At 39.6% G+C, this 15,505-nt stretch overlaps 1 protein-coding gene across 2 annotated transcripts in view; it reads right to left on the bottom strand.

Annotated features, from left to right (window-relative positions):
* Nucleotides 1-15,505, bottom strand: part of GUCY2C (guanylate cyclase 2C) — a 45,407-nt gene that overhangs the window by 14,057 nt on the left and 15,845 nt on the right. The window contains exons 11-18 of one of the 2 annotated variants that reach the window (XM_013947605.2): nt 14,423-14,504; nt 11,914-12,019; nt 11,304-11,366; nt 10,599-10,670; nt 9,540-9,644; nt 8,237-8,323; nt 4,100-4,232; nt 2,150-2,287 (exon numbers count right to left, since the gene is read on the bottom strand). In XM_013947605.2, the coding sequence (XP_013803059.1) occupies nt 2,150-2,287; nt 4,100-4,232; nt 8,237-8,323; nt 9,540-9,644; nt 10,599-10,670; nt 11,304-11,366; nt 11,914-12,019; nt 14,423-14,504 (786 nt within the window). The remainder of the gene's footprint in view (nt 1-2,149; nt 2,288-4,099; nt 4,233-8,236; nt 8,324-9,539; nt 9,645-10,598; nt 10,671-11,303; nt 11,367-11,913; nt 12,020-14,422; nt 14,505-15,505) is intronic. The other variant, XM_067311097.1, reaches the window with a different exon arrangement.

Here is a 15,505-nt window from a genome sequence, read left to right as displayed (position 1 = left end):
TCACTGAGTACCTGAAAAGCTGTACCTGAAACTACCTGAAAGCTGAGTTTAATTTTCTCAAGTTTATAGATGGAGGCTAGATACAGGCTTTTTTTAATAACTCTTCCAAAATTTGAATGCAGTCCTTGCTGCTGCCAATGAAGTCCTGGCCAAATGGTTATATCAGTTGTGCTGAGATATCAGTATGATGTCTTCTAACTTACAGAGATTAACTTCTGGTAGCCTATGCATTGAAAGACTTTCTGTGAGAGACTTAACAAATGAATCTAACATGCAACAGGGACATCTTGTTGCCCATTACTGTTGACTCTACTTTGACATCCTTTGCCCCCTTTTTATCTGAGATATTTGCAAAATAATGGTCAATCCAAGTTTGAGCTACTCTCTTCCAAAACTAGATGATGCCACGAAAAAACATCTACTAGTCTACTATACATCTTCTAATGCTTTTAAGAAAAAGGTTTCATGGAGTACATGATCTCCTCATTCAATGAAAAAATTTAAATTTTAACTGAAGATTGGAAAGCAGGGTGGGTTGGGCTTTTTTTTGTTTGTTTTTGTTTTTTGGGGGTTTTTTTGTTTTTTTTGTTACACTGAGTTCAGACTTACCAAACAGCCTTTGGGCCCAACAGGTTCATTGCTGTTTTACTAAACATGCTGATATGTGTGGCCATCTCCAGCAACAGACAGCCTGCACCTAGAGGTGCTAAAAATCCTTTCAGTTGGATGGACTGACCTAATACAATTTGAAAGGGACAATTTTTCTAAAATGACAAAATGCAGTGTTAAGACATGTAAAGTTAAAACAAGGAACCAGGTTGTGACTATGACAGCCACGATCAAACAAAGAGCAGTGAGGATATCACTACATCTCAGAAGAGCCCAGAAACACTGTGTCTGAGGCTAACTTAATAACAATTAACACAACACAGAGGGCCTGTAACTAATCAGCAAACAGTTAAAAAAATGCAGTTTAATATGGATTTCCTTTGCCAGCCAAAATGAGGAAGGAAGAGAATTGTTCTTTCCCTTTCCATCCATTTTGGGGATATTTGTAAAATCCCTGCATTCATGAGGATTGTGTCTGCTTCTCCCAAGGAAAAAGAAAAGAAGAACTTTTATTTTCTGTACCCTATCTTATTCACATGCAGCTCCAGGAACCATCTGTCATACAGTCCTGTCTCTTAAGCCTGGAGTCCTGAAGAGTTTGGCTGAAGAGGAAGAGGCATCTCTAATCTCTCTTAGATCCACATTTATATGAAAGAGTTGGTGATGTGAAGTACTATGTTACCCTGAGTGTGAACATAGACTTGTGATAATGCAAGATGTTGCGCCTACCCCAGAAGTTTTTCTGAAATGTTACTCGGGAGAAGAGCTATTACACAGGCTGGCTGCTGCTCTAGATATTTTAACAAATGTGAGGCGGATCTATCAGAATGACTCAGAGGTGAAGGTGATATCTAAACTTGTTGGTAACTGTCACTAGGAGAATCCCAAACCCACATACATGTATGGCAGTTTTAACATATAACAATGTATGAGTTCTGGGAACCAGGATCGACAGGGCTGTTAGCCACTCAAAAACAATGTCACAAAAAGGGATTTAATGGATGCAGTACAGGAGAAGATGGATTTTTTGATAGAAGTTAAATGTCTTAGCTTAATTTTGACAGGCTTGAATAAAGTCGGAATTGCCAGTTTTTAAATGCCAGCTGTTCTCTTGTGTCATGCTGCTGAGTTTTCTTTGTTGCTCTGTGTTGACATTGCTGATTTTTGATGCCAAATATGAGTGAATTATTACATGTTGCGCACAACTCATAATCAGAAAAACCTTTCTTGTGGCCTTTAAATGTTACAATAGGTCTAGGCAGCATTGTGTAATGTTAACTTCTATAATGCTGTGGCAGAGGGGGAGAGGGAGGAGGAAGGGCAAGAAAAATAAATGCAAACTTTATTTACAGAAAGAACAGTGACAATTGTCCTGAAATGAGATCCTTCAAACGAGCTCCTGGTTCACCACGCAGTGAAAGAAGCAGTTATTCAAGCACCTATCAGAGATGGTCCCTTTCACAAAAAACTGTGGAGAATGGGTTAGTTACAGCTACACCATTCTGGGCAGCTGCAGTGGAGGAGAAAATTGTGGATTTACCTTTAATGTCCTGGCAGAATCCAGTGTAGAAGGTCTCCCTGCGCAGGATGATTTCTTGTGCAATGATCCCATAGCTGTACACATCACCCTTCTGAGACACATCAGCATGACGAAGGTGCTCAGGAGCCGTCCACAGGTCTGAGATCCAAGTGACAAAAGGGGAGGAGGTGAAGGAGGAAGAGAGAAAAATAACTGAAAAGGGCAACCCTTTTCAGAGCATCATTTGCCATAGTAACAGTTCCTTTTTACTCTTTTCATATCAAACTCCAAGCCCACTGGTACTATTTATTTCCTCCATTAGCAGTTCTCTTGAGAGGCTGACATCAATACAGGCTGGATAACGCTCTGATGTGGTAATTTTCAATCTTTTAGGGGTTGTTGACCCTACTATTTCAACTGTAGGTGCAGACCCTCACACATCCAGAACAATTAAGCTTATTGACAATGAACTTGCTTTTCTTAGGAACCTTTCATGGGCTTTTTAGAAATAGCCTATGCATCTGTATAAGACCAAGGAATGACAGCGCTCTAAAAAATGACTGAAACGTAAATTCTTGTGCCAGGTGCAAAGACTGTTTTATGCAAGACGTCAGATGAGAAGACTGTAATATTTCCCACTGGCCTTAATATCATGACTCCATTGAAGTAATCCCAAAATGTTCTTGAGCCGGACATAATATTACTTGCTTATAGCCTCTTTCTTTCTCCAGAAATTATTAATCTGTATTTCTAGTACACCGAGCACCATTGTATCTCAAAACCAGAATATTGCCATGGTATGACAGTTTGTTATGACATGTGGATGATGTTTCATAACAGACAGAAAGTAACACTGAAGACTCTTATAATATCAGGCTGCAACATCCAGCCACAATGAATCGGTAGATCTCTTGTGAAACAATAAGTTTTCTTCAAGGAAGGAAGTCTAGTAGCCAGAAATTTTGAGGATGTTTCTCAATGCATTTATTTTATGTGCAACCAAAAAAAGAGAAAAATATAAAAATAATATGAATTTAAATATGAAATTTGTAAAATGAAGAATGAACGTTTACATTCTGTGCACTTTTTTTTAATCTTCTCATTGCTACTCTTGGGCACATTTGTGTTTGAATATAAAAAGTTTCTCTCAATCCAGATGCAACCCCAGGTTCTTCTCAGATCATACACTACAGTTATGGCACAATGCTGTATTTATTATACCGAAAACAGACTACACGGATTCAGATGACATAACTGCAGATATGCTTGTCTTTTCACTCAAGATCAGGTAGGAAGGAGAAAATGAGTGGGAAGGAGTGCTCAATTTTATAGAACTATCCCAAGAATAGTAGATAAAAGCGAAAAAGCCATGAAAATGATTCTGATCTGACTGAACAGAAATTGCTGGACTTTTATCTAAGGAATAGAAAACATTAAGGATATCATTACAGATTTTTAAAGAAGTTTAAAGTGACAAGTGTTAATGTTTAAATTAAATTACAGAGCACTGTGAGAATATGTATAGTAACACATGCAAATTGCACTATCTGACCAATGACAGTATCATGTGGTACTTTATTCCTTTTTGTTCCTTCACACAAATTCACCATTATTGCTTACAAGAGCTGTTTGCATGAGGCCCTTCAATGTTGCAAATGCCTCTTGCAGTCCAGCCACCTGTGAAATCTCTATGTCTTCTCAAACATAAATTGAAATTTCATCTTTCTTTTTCTTGTCACCTACACTGCCTAATTTCTTTCTCCACCCGCTAATACTTCTCACTGACTGTGTTATTTAAGTTAAAAAATTGTTTTAGATGTAATTTATATAACAGATGCTACATGAAACAAAGGGGTAATGTATGTCTTGTCCTTTGTACAAGATATAAATAGGTCCAACTGTATTATGAAAATAAGAAAATGTCATGGGTTGGAAAGCATGAAGGAGAATCCAGCTGAATACTGTTTTTACCTTTCCTTGGTGGTAGAATTGAATGACAGCCAAAATCAGTGATCTTCACCACCATGCGATTGTCCACTACACAGTTTGTGGATTTAAGTCGACCGTGGACTTCAGTTTTGCTTGAGTGCAGATAAGACATTCCCTGTGGTTGATGATAAAAGAGGGAGAAAGCAAGTCTGTGCGCAATACACTGAGCTGTTACCACAATCAACAAGAATATGAAGTATTAGCATAATATCTACCCAGGTAATTAAATGGCCTTTATCAGCAAAGCATATGCAGAAATCACAATTCCCTCTCACAGAGGGAGAGAAGTATTATTTTATATAAGAAGCTTTCCAAGATCAAAGTAGTCAATGTTAAGAATTGAGGCTGGATCATTAGATGGACTGTGTCTTAACCAAAGACCATCGTACTTCTCAGTTAGCAAAGTGTGACATGGCAGCTTGGTCTTTGATAAGATTAAACCACAGTTAGGGAATTAAGCAAGTTTATTTCCTCCCACAGAAGTTTTTATTTCATTTGCAATAAATACTATTCTGTTAAATCTAGTACAGGATTTGTTCCATGTCACACACTTAAAAAATGTTTCCAACTACATGTCCAAACAACAGTCACAATAGGTGTGAGAAGAATTGCTACTTATGTATATGTCTTCTTTGAAGATTACCACACACCAGAGACTGTTCAGGAACAGATCTTTTTCTACAAAGCAGAGGGCCAGAGAAGGGTCAATACAAAGAATGCTGGATGATGCACTATGGCTTATATAATGCAGGGGATCAGATTAGACAGTCATGAAGGTCACTGTTCATGACTTTCTCCACACTAGTCAATACATAATATCAGTTACCCACAAGCTAAACTCAGAAGTGAGCACCACGAGGACTGGCTGATTCAGTTTTAGCTGTATTTCCTTAGATTCAGACTCTGACTCACAAAATGCACATTAGTGTACACAGGTGTGTAGTTTGCCCCTTTTTACTCATCACCTCTGAATTTGGCTCATTTAGTCTATGACAGTCAAATATGGTGTAATACATGACAAGGGGCCAGGAGTGAGGCGTAGCAGGAGAAGAACATTATTAAGTGGGTGTAAACTGAGGAAGGGAGTAGGAATAGTATGCTAATTTGCACCCTCTTGTTATTATTTATCCTGTTTCATCTTTCTCTTCTGCAGTATTTAAACTTACACCTACTTATAACCTACTCTTGTTTTTCTTCCTTTAGTCCTGTTTTCCATAGGTCAGAATATGAAGTCCAATCTATATTCTGCAAAGGCCTTAAATACTGGTCCATTATGTCCATTTAGTTTCTTCATTGAACTGTCTTCCACTTAAACTTCTACACATATATCTCATTCTCTTGGATGCTAGCTGATAGACTTTAATTTGTGTTATATAGTTCATGTGGTTGTGAGTGTAGCATATGGCATGCTGGGTTTTCTTTCCTTTGGCACCCCCTTTTGGGAATGGATCAGAAAGTGCTATAAGAGATCATTGAGACATGAGCTGAATTTTGGGAAGAGTAGATGTATGTCTGAGACACAAGCAGCCTGCTAGAGATGCAATCCCTTAAGAATGTGGTTGGACTGGTTATCCTGGGCTTATCTAGACCATGCCAAAATTTACAGAAACTGTGTGCACTCCGTATCCAAGGAGCATGTTTCTTGATTAGCAGCTTTTAATCATGCAGACCTGCCAACAATATCCAGGATGTTTAGCCTGTTTCAGGGCCCGTTTCCTCCAGCTGCACCTTCTGCTACCTCTTGCTTACAACAACCAGGATATATACCCACTGTTATAGCAGGAGTTCCTTATCAGTTTCAGTATCAAATGGAAGGCAAAAATAACTTTAATTTACGTATGCCAGGGCTTTCCTGTTACTATTTTCTGTAAGCAGAAGTTTCATAACATAGTCTCCCCTTTCTCTCCAACTATCCCAGGCACCTATCTGGAAACACAGAGCCTATTAAGAAGCCGCAGTGTGATTTTCAAAATTCATATTGGCTCTCCTAAATCACTGATTCATTCTTGTAACCTCTACTCTGAAGCTTTAGTTCTGACTGCGACCTTAGAATAGAACCATTTTCCTGGCACAGTACAAAAATATTACAATCGCTTGCACAATATCCTGCAGTAGCTCCTTATTTAATAAACAATCTCACAATGGCAGTGTGTACACTTATAACTGCAAGGCTTGACTAATGCAGTTCCTTCTTAACAGAACTTTCATCAGAACTCCTTTGTCACATATAGCCAAATCCATGTAGCTACAGGTGGTGCCCGTCAGACCTAGAGACAGCAAAGACAGCAAAAAAAGAAAAAAAGGGATTCTGCGTTGCCTACCTAACCTCCTCCAGTGGACTAGGGGCTGCTCTGGAGTAGTCACTGCTTGGTTAGCTGTGTCAGAAATCACCTAACCTGCTCTACTGAGAAACACTGACACAGCAGCTCCTGTGAAAAAATGAGGGGTCAGGGAAGTAAGAGGACTATTTGGTCAACAGTAAAAGCAGGCTGTAGGAAAGCAGTGGTATAGGGAGGGAGAGTGTATCAAAAGCACGGCAAAAGAACTGCAGGAACAGGTAAAAGGGCTTTTAACTGCAGGGAGAGCTGGGACTGGGCTTGAAAAGAGCAGATGCTGGGGTGAGGGCAACTGGAGCTGAAGGGCCATGAAGTCACTTAAGTAAAGCAAGAAACCATTAGAGTAAAAACAGGGTGCCTGGAGGTGGGGGAGCTGCAGTTTGGGAAAAGCAATACAAGAAGTGCATGGTAATGCCTAGATCCAAGAGCTCCATCACAGTATTAGCTCAAGGAATAGGGAAGGTTGGTGAGTCATCCAAACTGAGTGTAAATTGCCAGATATTCCTAGGTACATATGGGTTTTCAGGAAGATTCTGTGAATCCTCTCTACTAACATGGATAATGATGCTCAGGAGCCATTCCACAGAAAGGATGCTGGGTGCCTTCTATTCTTAGACTCCTTGTCACCATTACTGATGGTTCAGTGAATGACTGGTTATGAAATCCTGGTCCCAGTGAAGTCACTGGCCATTTGGTTACTAACTTCAGAGAGACTGGGATTTCTCTCTCTTTCTCGTAAACAGTGCCAATACCAATTAATATTTTCTTAGGAAACATCTGCAGGTGAACTGCAAAGTGTTAAAAAATACCCTGCTCTTGTGATATGCTAAAAGGAGGAAGGGAAACACCACTGCTGTTATTTAAAATGAAACTTAATGCTGAATGTTAACTGAACTTGAAAGTAGTTAACAAGGCCAACAAACTGTGACAATTGGGATTAAGGAGATTTTAATAAAGAGAGAGATTTTTCAGTATCTCCTTAAAACAGACATAGTGGAGTCATTCATTGAAGAGATCAAGTCTGAATTGAGGCATGTGGGAAAATGGGAGGCCTGTCAAACTGCAAAACAGCAATAGGAGGAGGAGAGCAATGGAGTACTAGCAAAAGGCAAGGGGTTATTCTCTGCAGTGAATCATAGAGGTTCCTTAACAAACAGCTAAACTGGTACAAGTCTATAATGCTGAACAACACTTGCTCTACTGTGCTTATCAACTCTTCCTTCCACAAGGACCTAAAATGCAGAGATCTAATAAAAGCTACTGAAAACCAGTCTTGGTTTCTGTACGGGATGATTTCTTCCCTCTCTAACTGCCTAAAATGGACAACTCAAGTGAGTAAGTTTGATCAGGATGCAAAATAAAGAGTTTGCTTAGAAAAAGCAAAAGCTGATCCCAGTTTCTAGATACAAATTGGAATAATTCCATCATTTTGAAAAAACACAGTTTTCCTTTCTATGCCTTATCCAAGGCCAGACAGCACAGTGTACTCTGTAGGCCTTGTGGATGCACAGTATCTACTAATCCAAGCCCCTAGTAAACAAATTGTAACCCTCTGATCTTTGGGTCACTTTTGTTTGGGGCATATTTTATTTGCTTGTGTGTTTTTAATAGCTCAGAGCTAATTCTTCCTCCCATTTCCTCCTTCAGTTTGAGAGCCACCAGCTCATTTTGCCTCATACAACCCAAGAAGAGGAAGAGGCCTGTGTAGCTGCCCTTTTCCAGAGGACCAGTTTTGCAATACAGGACAGATTCATTAACGTTGCACTGTCAGCAGCCCACTTACCTTGGCAATATCAAACATAACAGAGATTTTAAATTCCCAGTCCATGAAAGTGCCATCAGGGTAGGAGATTTTATCATCTAAAACATGCTGTAAGGGAAAGAAAATAATGGTTCTAGTCTATATTAGGGAAAAAGCAGCAGAAGAAATCTAAGCATCTAAATCACACAGTCTTTCAAACAGGGTATGAAAAAGGTGGTCCTTCATTTTTCTTAGGGAGCACATGCACTAGAACAGGAGTTGACTTAGAAGAGAGAGAATATGAAATATATTTCAGGTTTACACCGAGCTATAAAGGTGAGGACTCTGGAAAAGAGGGTTTTTTGTGTTATTAAAGGTAAATTGTGAATTTGGTCTTAAAGCCAAGATATGTCTTTAATAATTGTGATGGCAGGCCAGTTCCTACCAATTTACTCATGGCCTTACAAGTTCAAAAAAGATTGTTCCTGTATGTAAGGAACTGTAATGGCCAGTGAGCTACAGTTGCTTCCAGCCATTATGATTTCCACTGCTAAATGTAAATCTTCATGAATATGTTGGTTTACAAGAAAAGAACTGGAGATAGAGCCATTATTTTGCTGCCTTGCTGTGAGTTTGTTTCAGAGCCCACTGCAACTGATGAGAGCCTTTGCATGGACTCAGAAGCAAAGACTACTTATGCCTGCAGAAGATCTGATGCCACCATTACTTCATGACTAGCACTGAAATAATATTGGCAACAGTAAACCATAAGTCTTTCCAGATTCTTGCCAGGTAGCAATTTACAATTTCTTTTCATAAACAAAAAAGGAAGGGGTGATGTCCCACACAGCACAGGATTTCCTAAATTCCAGCCTCAAGCTGTGTGTCCCTTACTAATATGAGATACGTTTTTTTTTCTATATTTTCAAACTTTGGGGCAACTGTGGGAGCAGCAAGAGCATCAGCAGAGATGATAGCTACAGCTTGGAAAATAAAGAAAAAGATATACCCTGTATGTTTTCAATGAGTGACACAATACAAATACAAGAAATTCCAAACCCTGGCTGCTGCTATTGCCTGGGCATGGCTCTGCCTTTATTTTACTTGCTTGCAACTCACAGCATCATCTGGCTGTCTACAACCAGCAATATTCCAGCAGCAGCAGCAGTCGGGGAAGGGATGGGAAGAGCAGGGCAAGGAAGAAGGAACTTGGAGTAAGAAACCTGTCACTACCCGCTCAGTCCACTGCTGCCACATGGGGGCCAGAGGCACAGAGCAGGGGATTATTTTCCTTACATTGAAATTTGATAGTTTGAGGTGGAAGGGGGCCTGCAAAATCCTTTACCCGCAAGGAACCTCTCTCGCAGTACTCAACCACTGCAAAGATCATGGTGTCTATCTTCACAGTGCCATAGAACTTGGTCAGGTTGTAATAATCAATCTGTAGGAGCTAGAACAGAAATATTACATCCATTTGAAAGAGTAGTCATTGCTGGTACAGAAACACAGGTCAAGGATAAATTGTGAAGATGATTTTAATCTCAAGCCCTGATAAAATGTATGAGTTCCCTTTGACTCAGTGTGAACTAAGGCATTGTGTGAAGTACTTGAAAGTATTTTTCATTCCAGAGCTTTCTGGTTTTGGGAGATAAGAGTGGCTGCCACTGGGTATTGCAAGTTAATTCCAGAGCTCACTATAGTCTCCATTATTAACTCTCTAGTAGAAGAACCTCACAGTTGATCAGAATAGCCTTTATGAGTGAATGTTGCAAATCAGTGTGCAAATGAGCAAGTCATAAAAATGTAATGATTCTGTACAATAGTATGGACTCTGCCCATTTATATAGACAACTGTAGTTTAGTTTGCTTTAAATTACTTTTAGAGCTTATTGAATTTACATTGTACCTACATGTTGTGTAAAAAGGAAAAGGGTATTTTATTCAGAAAGATGCAGTACTGTAGCCAAATTCCGCTCTGATGCTGGAGGTGTCAGTATGCAGAAGTCAGCAGAGAGATATTTATATTGAAAGAGCTGCACTTAGCATTTAATAATGAGATTTAACTACAATATTCCACTGTTAATGAATTAATATGACATGAGCAAAAAGAGTGCATTGCCTTTTAGCATCAACTACAAAAATGTGTTTTAGCAAAGCCTTATGACTGTGTATGAATTACTTCACTCATCCTCAGCTTCACTGGCTTACAGTCCAGACTCTGAACTGGTGGTGAGATCACAGACCCAAGGAAAAAGATCATCAAGCAAAATACTTTGAGGAACTCTTATACCCATTCTCCTCACAAACATGTACAAGCCTATGGCTGTTGGAGTTGTCAGTGGAAAGCAATCACTTGTAGGCTTCAGCCACACTGCAGTGTCTGGTTGCTACATGCAACAATTACCTTGTTCAGTTCTATTTTTTGCTTCTCTGTGAAATTACCATCATTGTTCTTGAGATCCTTTAGGATCACCACCTGAAGAAAAGATACCAGTGGAAGAAAAGCATAGTTTTTGTACAACAATTCATTCTTCATTTCCCAGAAATGTCTATACAAAGTAATATTTCAAAAACACCTGCCTACTACTTCACTATTGGAGTATCTCTTAATCAGCTAAGTAGTTATGCTTCTAAATCTAATTCTAATTCAACTCATAATGAGTTATATTTCTCTTAAAAGATTTACCACATAGATAGGAACTATCTAGAACTGACATTAATGCAGATTTTAACTCAACATGAATATACCTCAGTCAGGCAGATAGTTCTACTGAATGTATAGGAATTGCCATGTATATAGCCTGTCCTTGTCCATTAATCCCTTAATCTGTTCGGTACCAAACTATCAGATTATTGGTACATCTGTTCCTACTTCTGCCCTTCTGGACTAGGCCAGGAGTTTACTGAGGCTAATATTTTGCCTCCTGTCAGTCAGCAAAATACAAAGCACCTGATAGGAAACAAACTGCCTATTCTTTTCATAAATTCAACCCATCTTGCAAGGTCAGATGGAGGTGTCGTGTTCTGACCTCTGAAGAGAACTGACTGTCTCCAACAAAGAATTCACATAAGCAAAGGAAGGGAGCGTGGATACTGCAGTCAGTTTTACCTTCTTGTCATATTTGCCTTGGCGTAGTCTTTGGGTGATGTCACGCCTCTTATCTTCATCGATCTGGGAACAAAGAAGGATCATTAACTTGCAATTAGCACATATTCCCCACTTGGCAGGTTCCAAAAGATAAGTTATATCAGTGTGAGCCACACAGAGAAGCACAAGCATCTCTCTCTCTAAGGAGTGCCAATGAATGCCACAGAAAGTGCGGGATGTCCGTGCTGCTCCCAGAGCTTCCTGGGCCTCCACCTGCTGCTCTTATGCTCTTGGACACTATAGAGGCAGAACAAAGCAGAGGGAAATCATTTGTAACAGTGGTGGCATGAAAGAGATTGGAAATCAATCCCCAGACTGTTCCTCCATCACAAAATGAGCTTTACTATTCAGAAATAGATTTATTCTATCAGAAAGCTATTGACAGGGAATAATCTATTTTTTCTTCAATACAGCAAGTGAGGGTTAAAAAATAATTGAAATAATTTTAACAGAACCCAGTCCTACCACAGACATAGCCTGCATAGTAGTCAGAGCATGCCAATGCCCCACCATTTATGGTCTTTAGAAGACAGAAGCCAAGACCCAGCCTACAGCACCATGCTTCTCTTACCTTCAAACTAACATGATTTGTCTCACTAGTCTCCAGAGGTAAGATTTTCTCAGGCGGTATATGGAACCATTTCTTATTTCGAAGCTTATTATCTCTCCTATACTTCCTGTGAAACAAGCAAACTTGTTCAGAATATCCACCCAGCAAACTGAAACCACAACAGGAGATTAGGGCAGGGAAACTTGGAGTGTCAGGCTAAATCTTGAGCACAAGCCTTAAGTCTGTCATACAGTTGCCCAGTCTGAGGCTGCTCTTATTCACCTAACTCTGGCAAAGCCTAAACACTGATTCAGTTCCATAGATTTAGCAGAAAAACAACCAGCAGGCCATTGCCAGAGTCTCAAGGGAGGACAGTACAATTTAAAGCACAAAGAGCCATTAGGATTTTGTATGTTTTTCTCCTCTGTGTTACTGAACGTACTCTAAAGGGAGGTCCCACAAACAAATATCAGCCACAGGAAGTCCTGGCTGGATTGTAAGAATTGGTGCAAATACAGTGCCAGGAGAGGAGGTAACAACAGTGTTAAGATGAGATTCCTTTCTATTGGTGACCCTTGTATTCTGCCTATCTTGTGAAAATGAGGGAAGAGCTCTTGGAACTGGAAGGGGGAATCTGCTGTCTCTCTTGCAGAACTACAGAGAAAACACTGTCTTCTTTCAGAGAAGAGTGCAAGAAGACTGGGACTCATCAGACTACCCACTCCCTCGTGCAAGTCCTTCCTCTGTAAAAAAACACAGGACACCAGACTGACTGGAGAGCCTGCAGGGAAAACCCAATCCACTGATGGCTGCTGACAAATGCTCCAAACAGGACAATCTATGGCATTGACTAACATAAATATTTCCTTTTCTAACATATTTTAACTTCTATGTCTATAAGAAGAGGGAGACCAATACTAGCTTTAAGAACTATTTTTCTGAGTTCAATCTGGAAAGCTGGGTTGCCATTGTATCACCAGGATGCAATGTCAAGAAGTTAGCACTTTCTGCTTTTGGAGAAGCTTGGAGTGCCACTAAGTGCTGTTTCTCTCTTCTTCAGTGCTAACTAACAGTTGCAGAAATTCTTTCATCCTAAACTTAGTCAAAATGCCCCAAGAACTAGCAAGGAATGTATGAATCTCAAAACAAAAGAAAATTCAAACTGGTTGGTAATTAAGCACATCCTGAATTGAACTAATCTACAAGGTCTAATATTTAGTTTTGTGTTTTTCAGGACTTTGCCTTTTTACTTGGCAGTCAGAACTACACAGGAAAGTATGGTGATTCAGGTGCCCTAGTAACTTGGGAGATAAATGAGGAACAATGAGGCATTTTGTTGATTTTCATAGGTGAGGGTCTCTTCTTGTTAGGGTACAGTCTTCTGTAATAATTACGGTTGATAAGTTTGCTCATATTTTCACACTAAAAGAGTAAGCTCCCTAGAAAAAATACCAAAAATATTCTAAAAAATCCTCAGGAATTTCTTCTGTATTTGATATTTGGGCATATTACAGTGGTATGATAATATATGATAATAATCTAATTTAAATAGAATGTTTATATCCTATGCATCTGCAAATGTGGAAGAGGACAGAACCTTTTACAACAAGTCCAAACATGACAGATTAACTTTACCTGTTCATTTATATGTTAGGGCTTAGTTGTGGGAATAATTAGTTTTTCTGTTTCTTGCAATAGTTATATACCTTCATCTTTGATTCTTCCCTCTTGGAAAGCCATAGTTAGCAATGCAGATTGGTACAGTCAAAACACTAGCATCGGGGTAGTATCTGGTTTTAATCAGGCTTTCTTAACACCTGATTTTCTCACTTTGTATGAAGTTCTCTGTTTTATAGCAAAGAGGGATCCTGAGCTACTAGAAGCAGACACTTGGGTAAGATTAATTCTTTAAACATGAAAAAAAAAAACATACTTTGGAAATGGAGTGACATTTCTTCCAGCAAAAGGAGCCATCATTGATTTCTATTTCTGCTTTTTCCATTATGATAAAGCTGAACTGTGTTATAGTCAAGAAAAATCTAGCTGTGAGAAAAGTCTGTATGTGAGGAGATGGACTGAGTTGGAGGAAACTGAGAGACAGGATGGGCCGATATGACAAAAACATCAAAACCTCATGGTGTTCTGATTCCTACAGTGACTCAACATAGATACATCCTTCCAGGCTGAACCAGTAGGTTAAAGAAATATAAGTGAACCCCAAGTGGGCTAGAGACAGGCAGTAAAGGAGAAAAAGTCTGAAGACTGATCTGAGACATAAATTTCTGCATATGTGTAGGAATCAGAGCTTTTTAGTGGGTGCAATAATTCTGAGCCTTGCTGCATCTTTCCCCATGATTATTTGCCTGACCTAGCAACACTATGGATGTAAACACCACCTGGAATATTCTGAAGCGTATACACTGAGGGCATGTGGGGAAAAATAAGGAATGGCTCTTCAAGGAGAGATCAAAGGAGTTGCCCAAGTAGAAAAGTCGTTGAAGGACAAACAGAGAGACAAAGGATTTGGTACCTTAGAATCAGCAAAGAGATGATCAGAACCAGAATCACAATTCCAGTGAGTGTAAAGACAGCAATAGTCAATATATGTGGGCCTGCAGAAAGGAAAAACTGGAAAGTAAACAACTTGATCACAGACACGGAGCAGGAACATTGTATTTTAAAAAAATTACCATTACCCACAAATACACAATTCACAGTTGCTGAGCAGGAATATTTTTTGGTCACACCTGAACTCAGAAGCTTTGGTAAAGATCAGCCAAAGAGATGACACATGCCTGCCCCCTTTCACTGCAGGATGAAGCATGAACCAGAGCAGTGCAGTCTTACACCAGCACCTGAGACATGGGCATTCAGTAGGGACACCCAGGTGGGAAGTGAATCTAACAGTACTAAATCTGACATCAGCTCAGCAGCAGAGTTTCCAGGTCTTCTCCTCTTTAAAAAGAAACTATGACAGCCCAGGAATAAAGTTGACTGTTTCTTAGTAACCATGTTTTAAAAAATGAAGAGGCCAAATTACTCCTTGTAATAATTCCAGAAGAGTGGATGGTGGCAGCAAACCTTGGGTATACCTGTCTGTGAGATGGGGATATAGATGGAGTAAGCAGTTGACCGTTTGAAATCCAATAACTGTTCTTTAGGTGCAGAGTCACCAGCAGGCAGGAAACATTGTTTGTGCCCAGCATACCCTGGGCTTAATGCAAAATGGGCTCTTCATTGACTCCTTTGGATAAGGCTTTCTTAAAACTGAGGAACAAGGATTTGGTCCCTACTGTTATTGGTCCCTCTATTATTAAAAGCAATATTCAGTGATGACGGTCTGATTTAGGCTTTCTAATGCTGAAAATGAGCTATCTTTCTCTTTCCAGTGTAGCAGTGCACCAAAACAGTGGGATATATTCCTCTTTCACAGTGAATTTTCAACAGCAACTCATACCTTTTTCACCCAGAGTCTTTACTGACATAATTCACTTCAGGCCTGAAGGACCTGAAGACCACAATTTCTATCCAGGATTTGAGCTGATACAGATTACAGCTGTTTGTGAATTCAAACAGCATTTCTCACAAGGACTTGTTATCCAAGGAGTGGTCA

Source organism: Apteryx mantelli, chromosome 1 (genome assembly GCF_036417845.1).
Source record: "Apteryx mantelli isolate bAptMan1 chromosome 1, bAptMan1.hap1, whole genome shotgun sequence".
Taxonomy (NCBI): domain Eukaryota; kingdom Metazoa; phylum Chordata; class Aves; order Apterygiformes; family Apterygidae; genus Apteryx; species Apteryx mantelli.
Note: the sequence above shows the minus strand (reverse complement) of the source record. Positions and strands in the feature narration are given on the sequence as shown.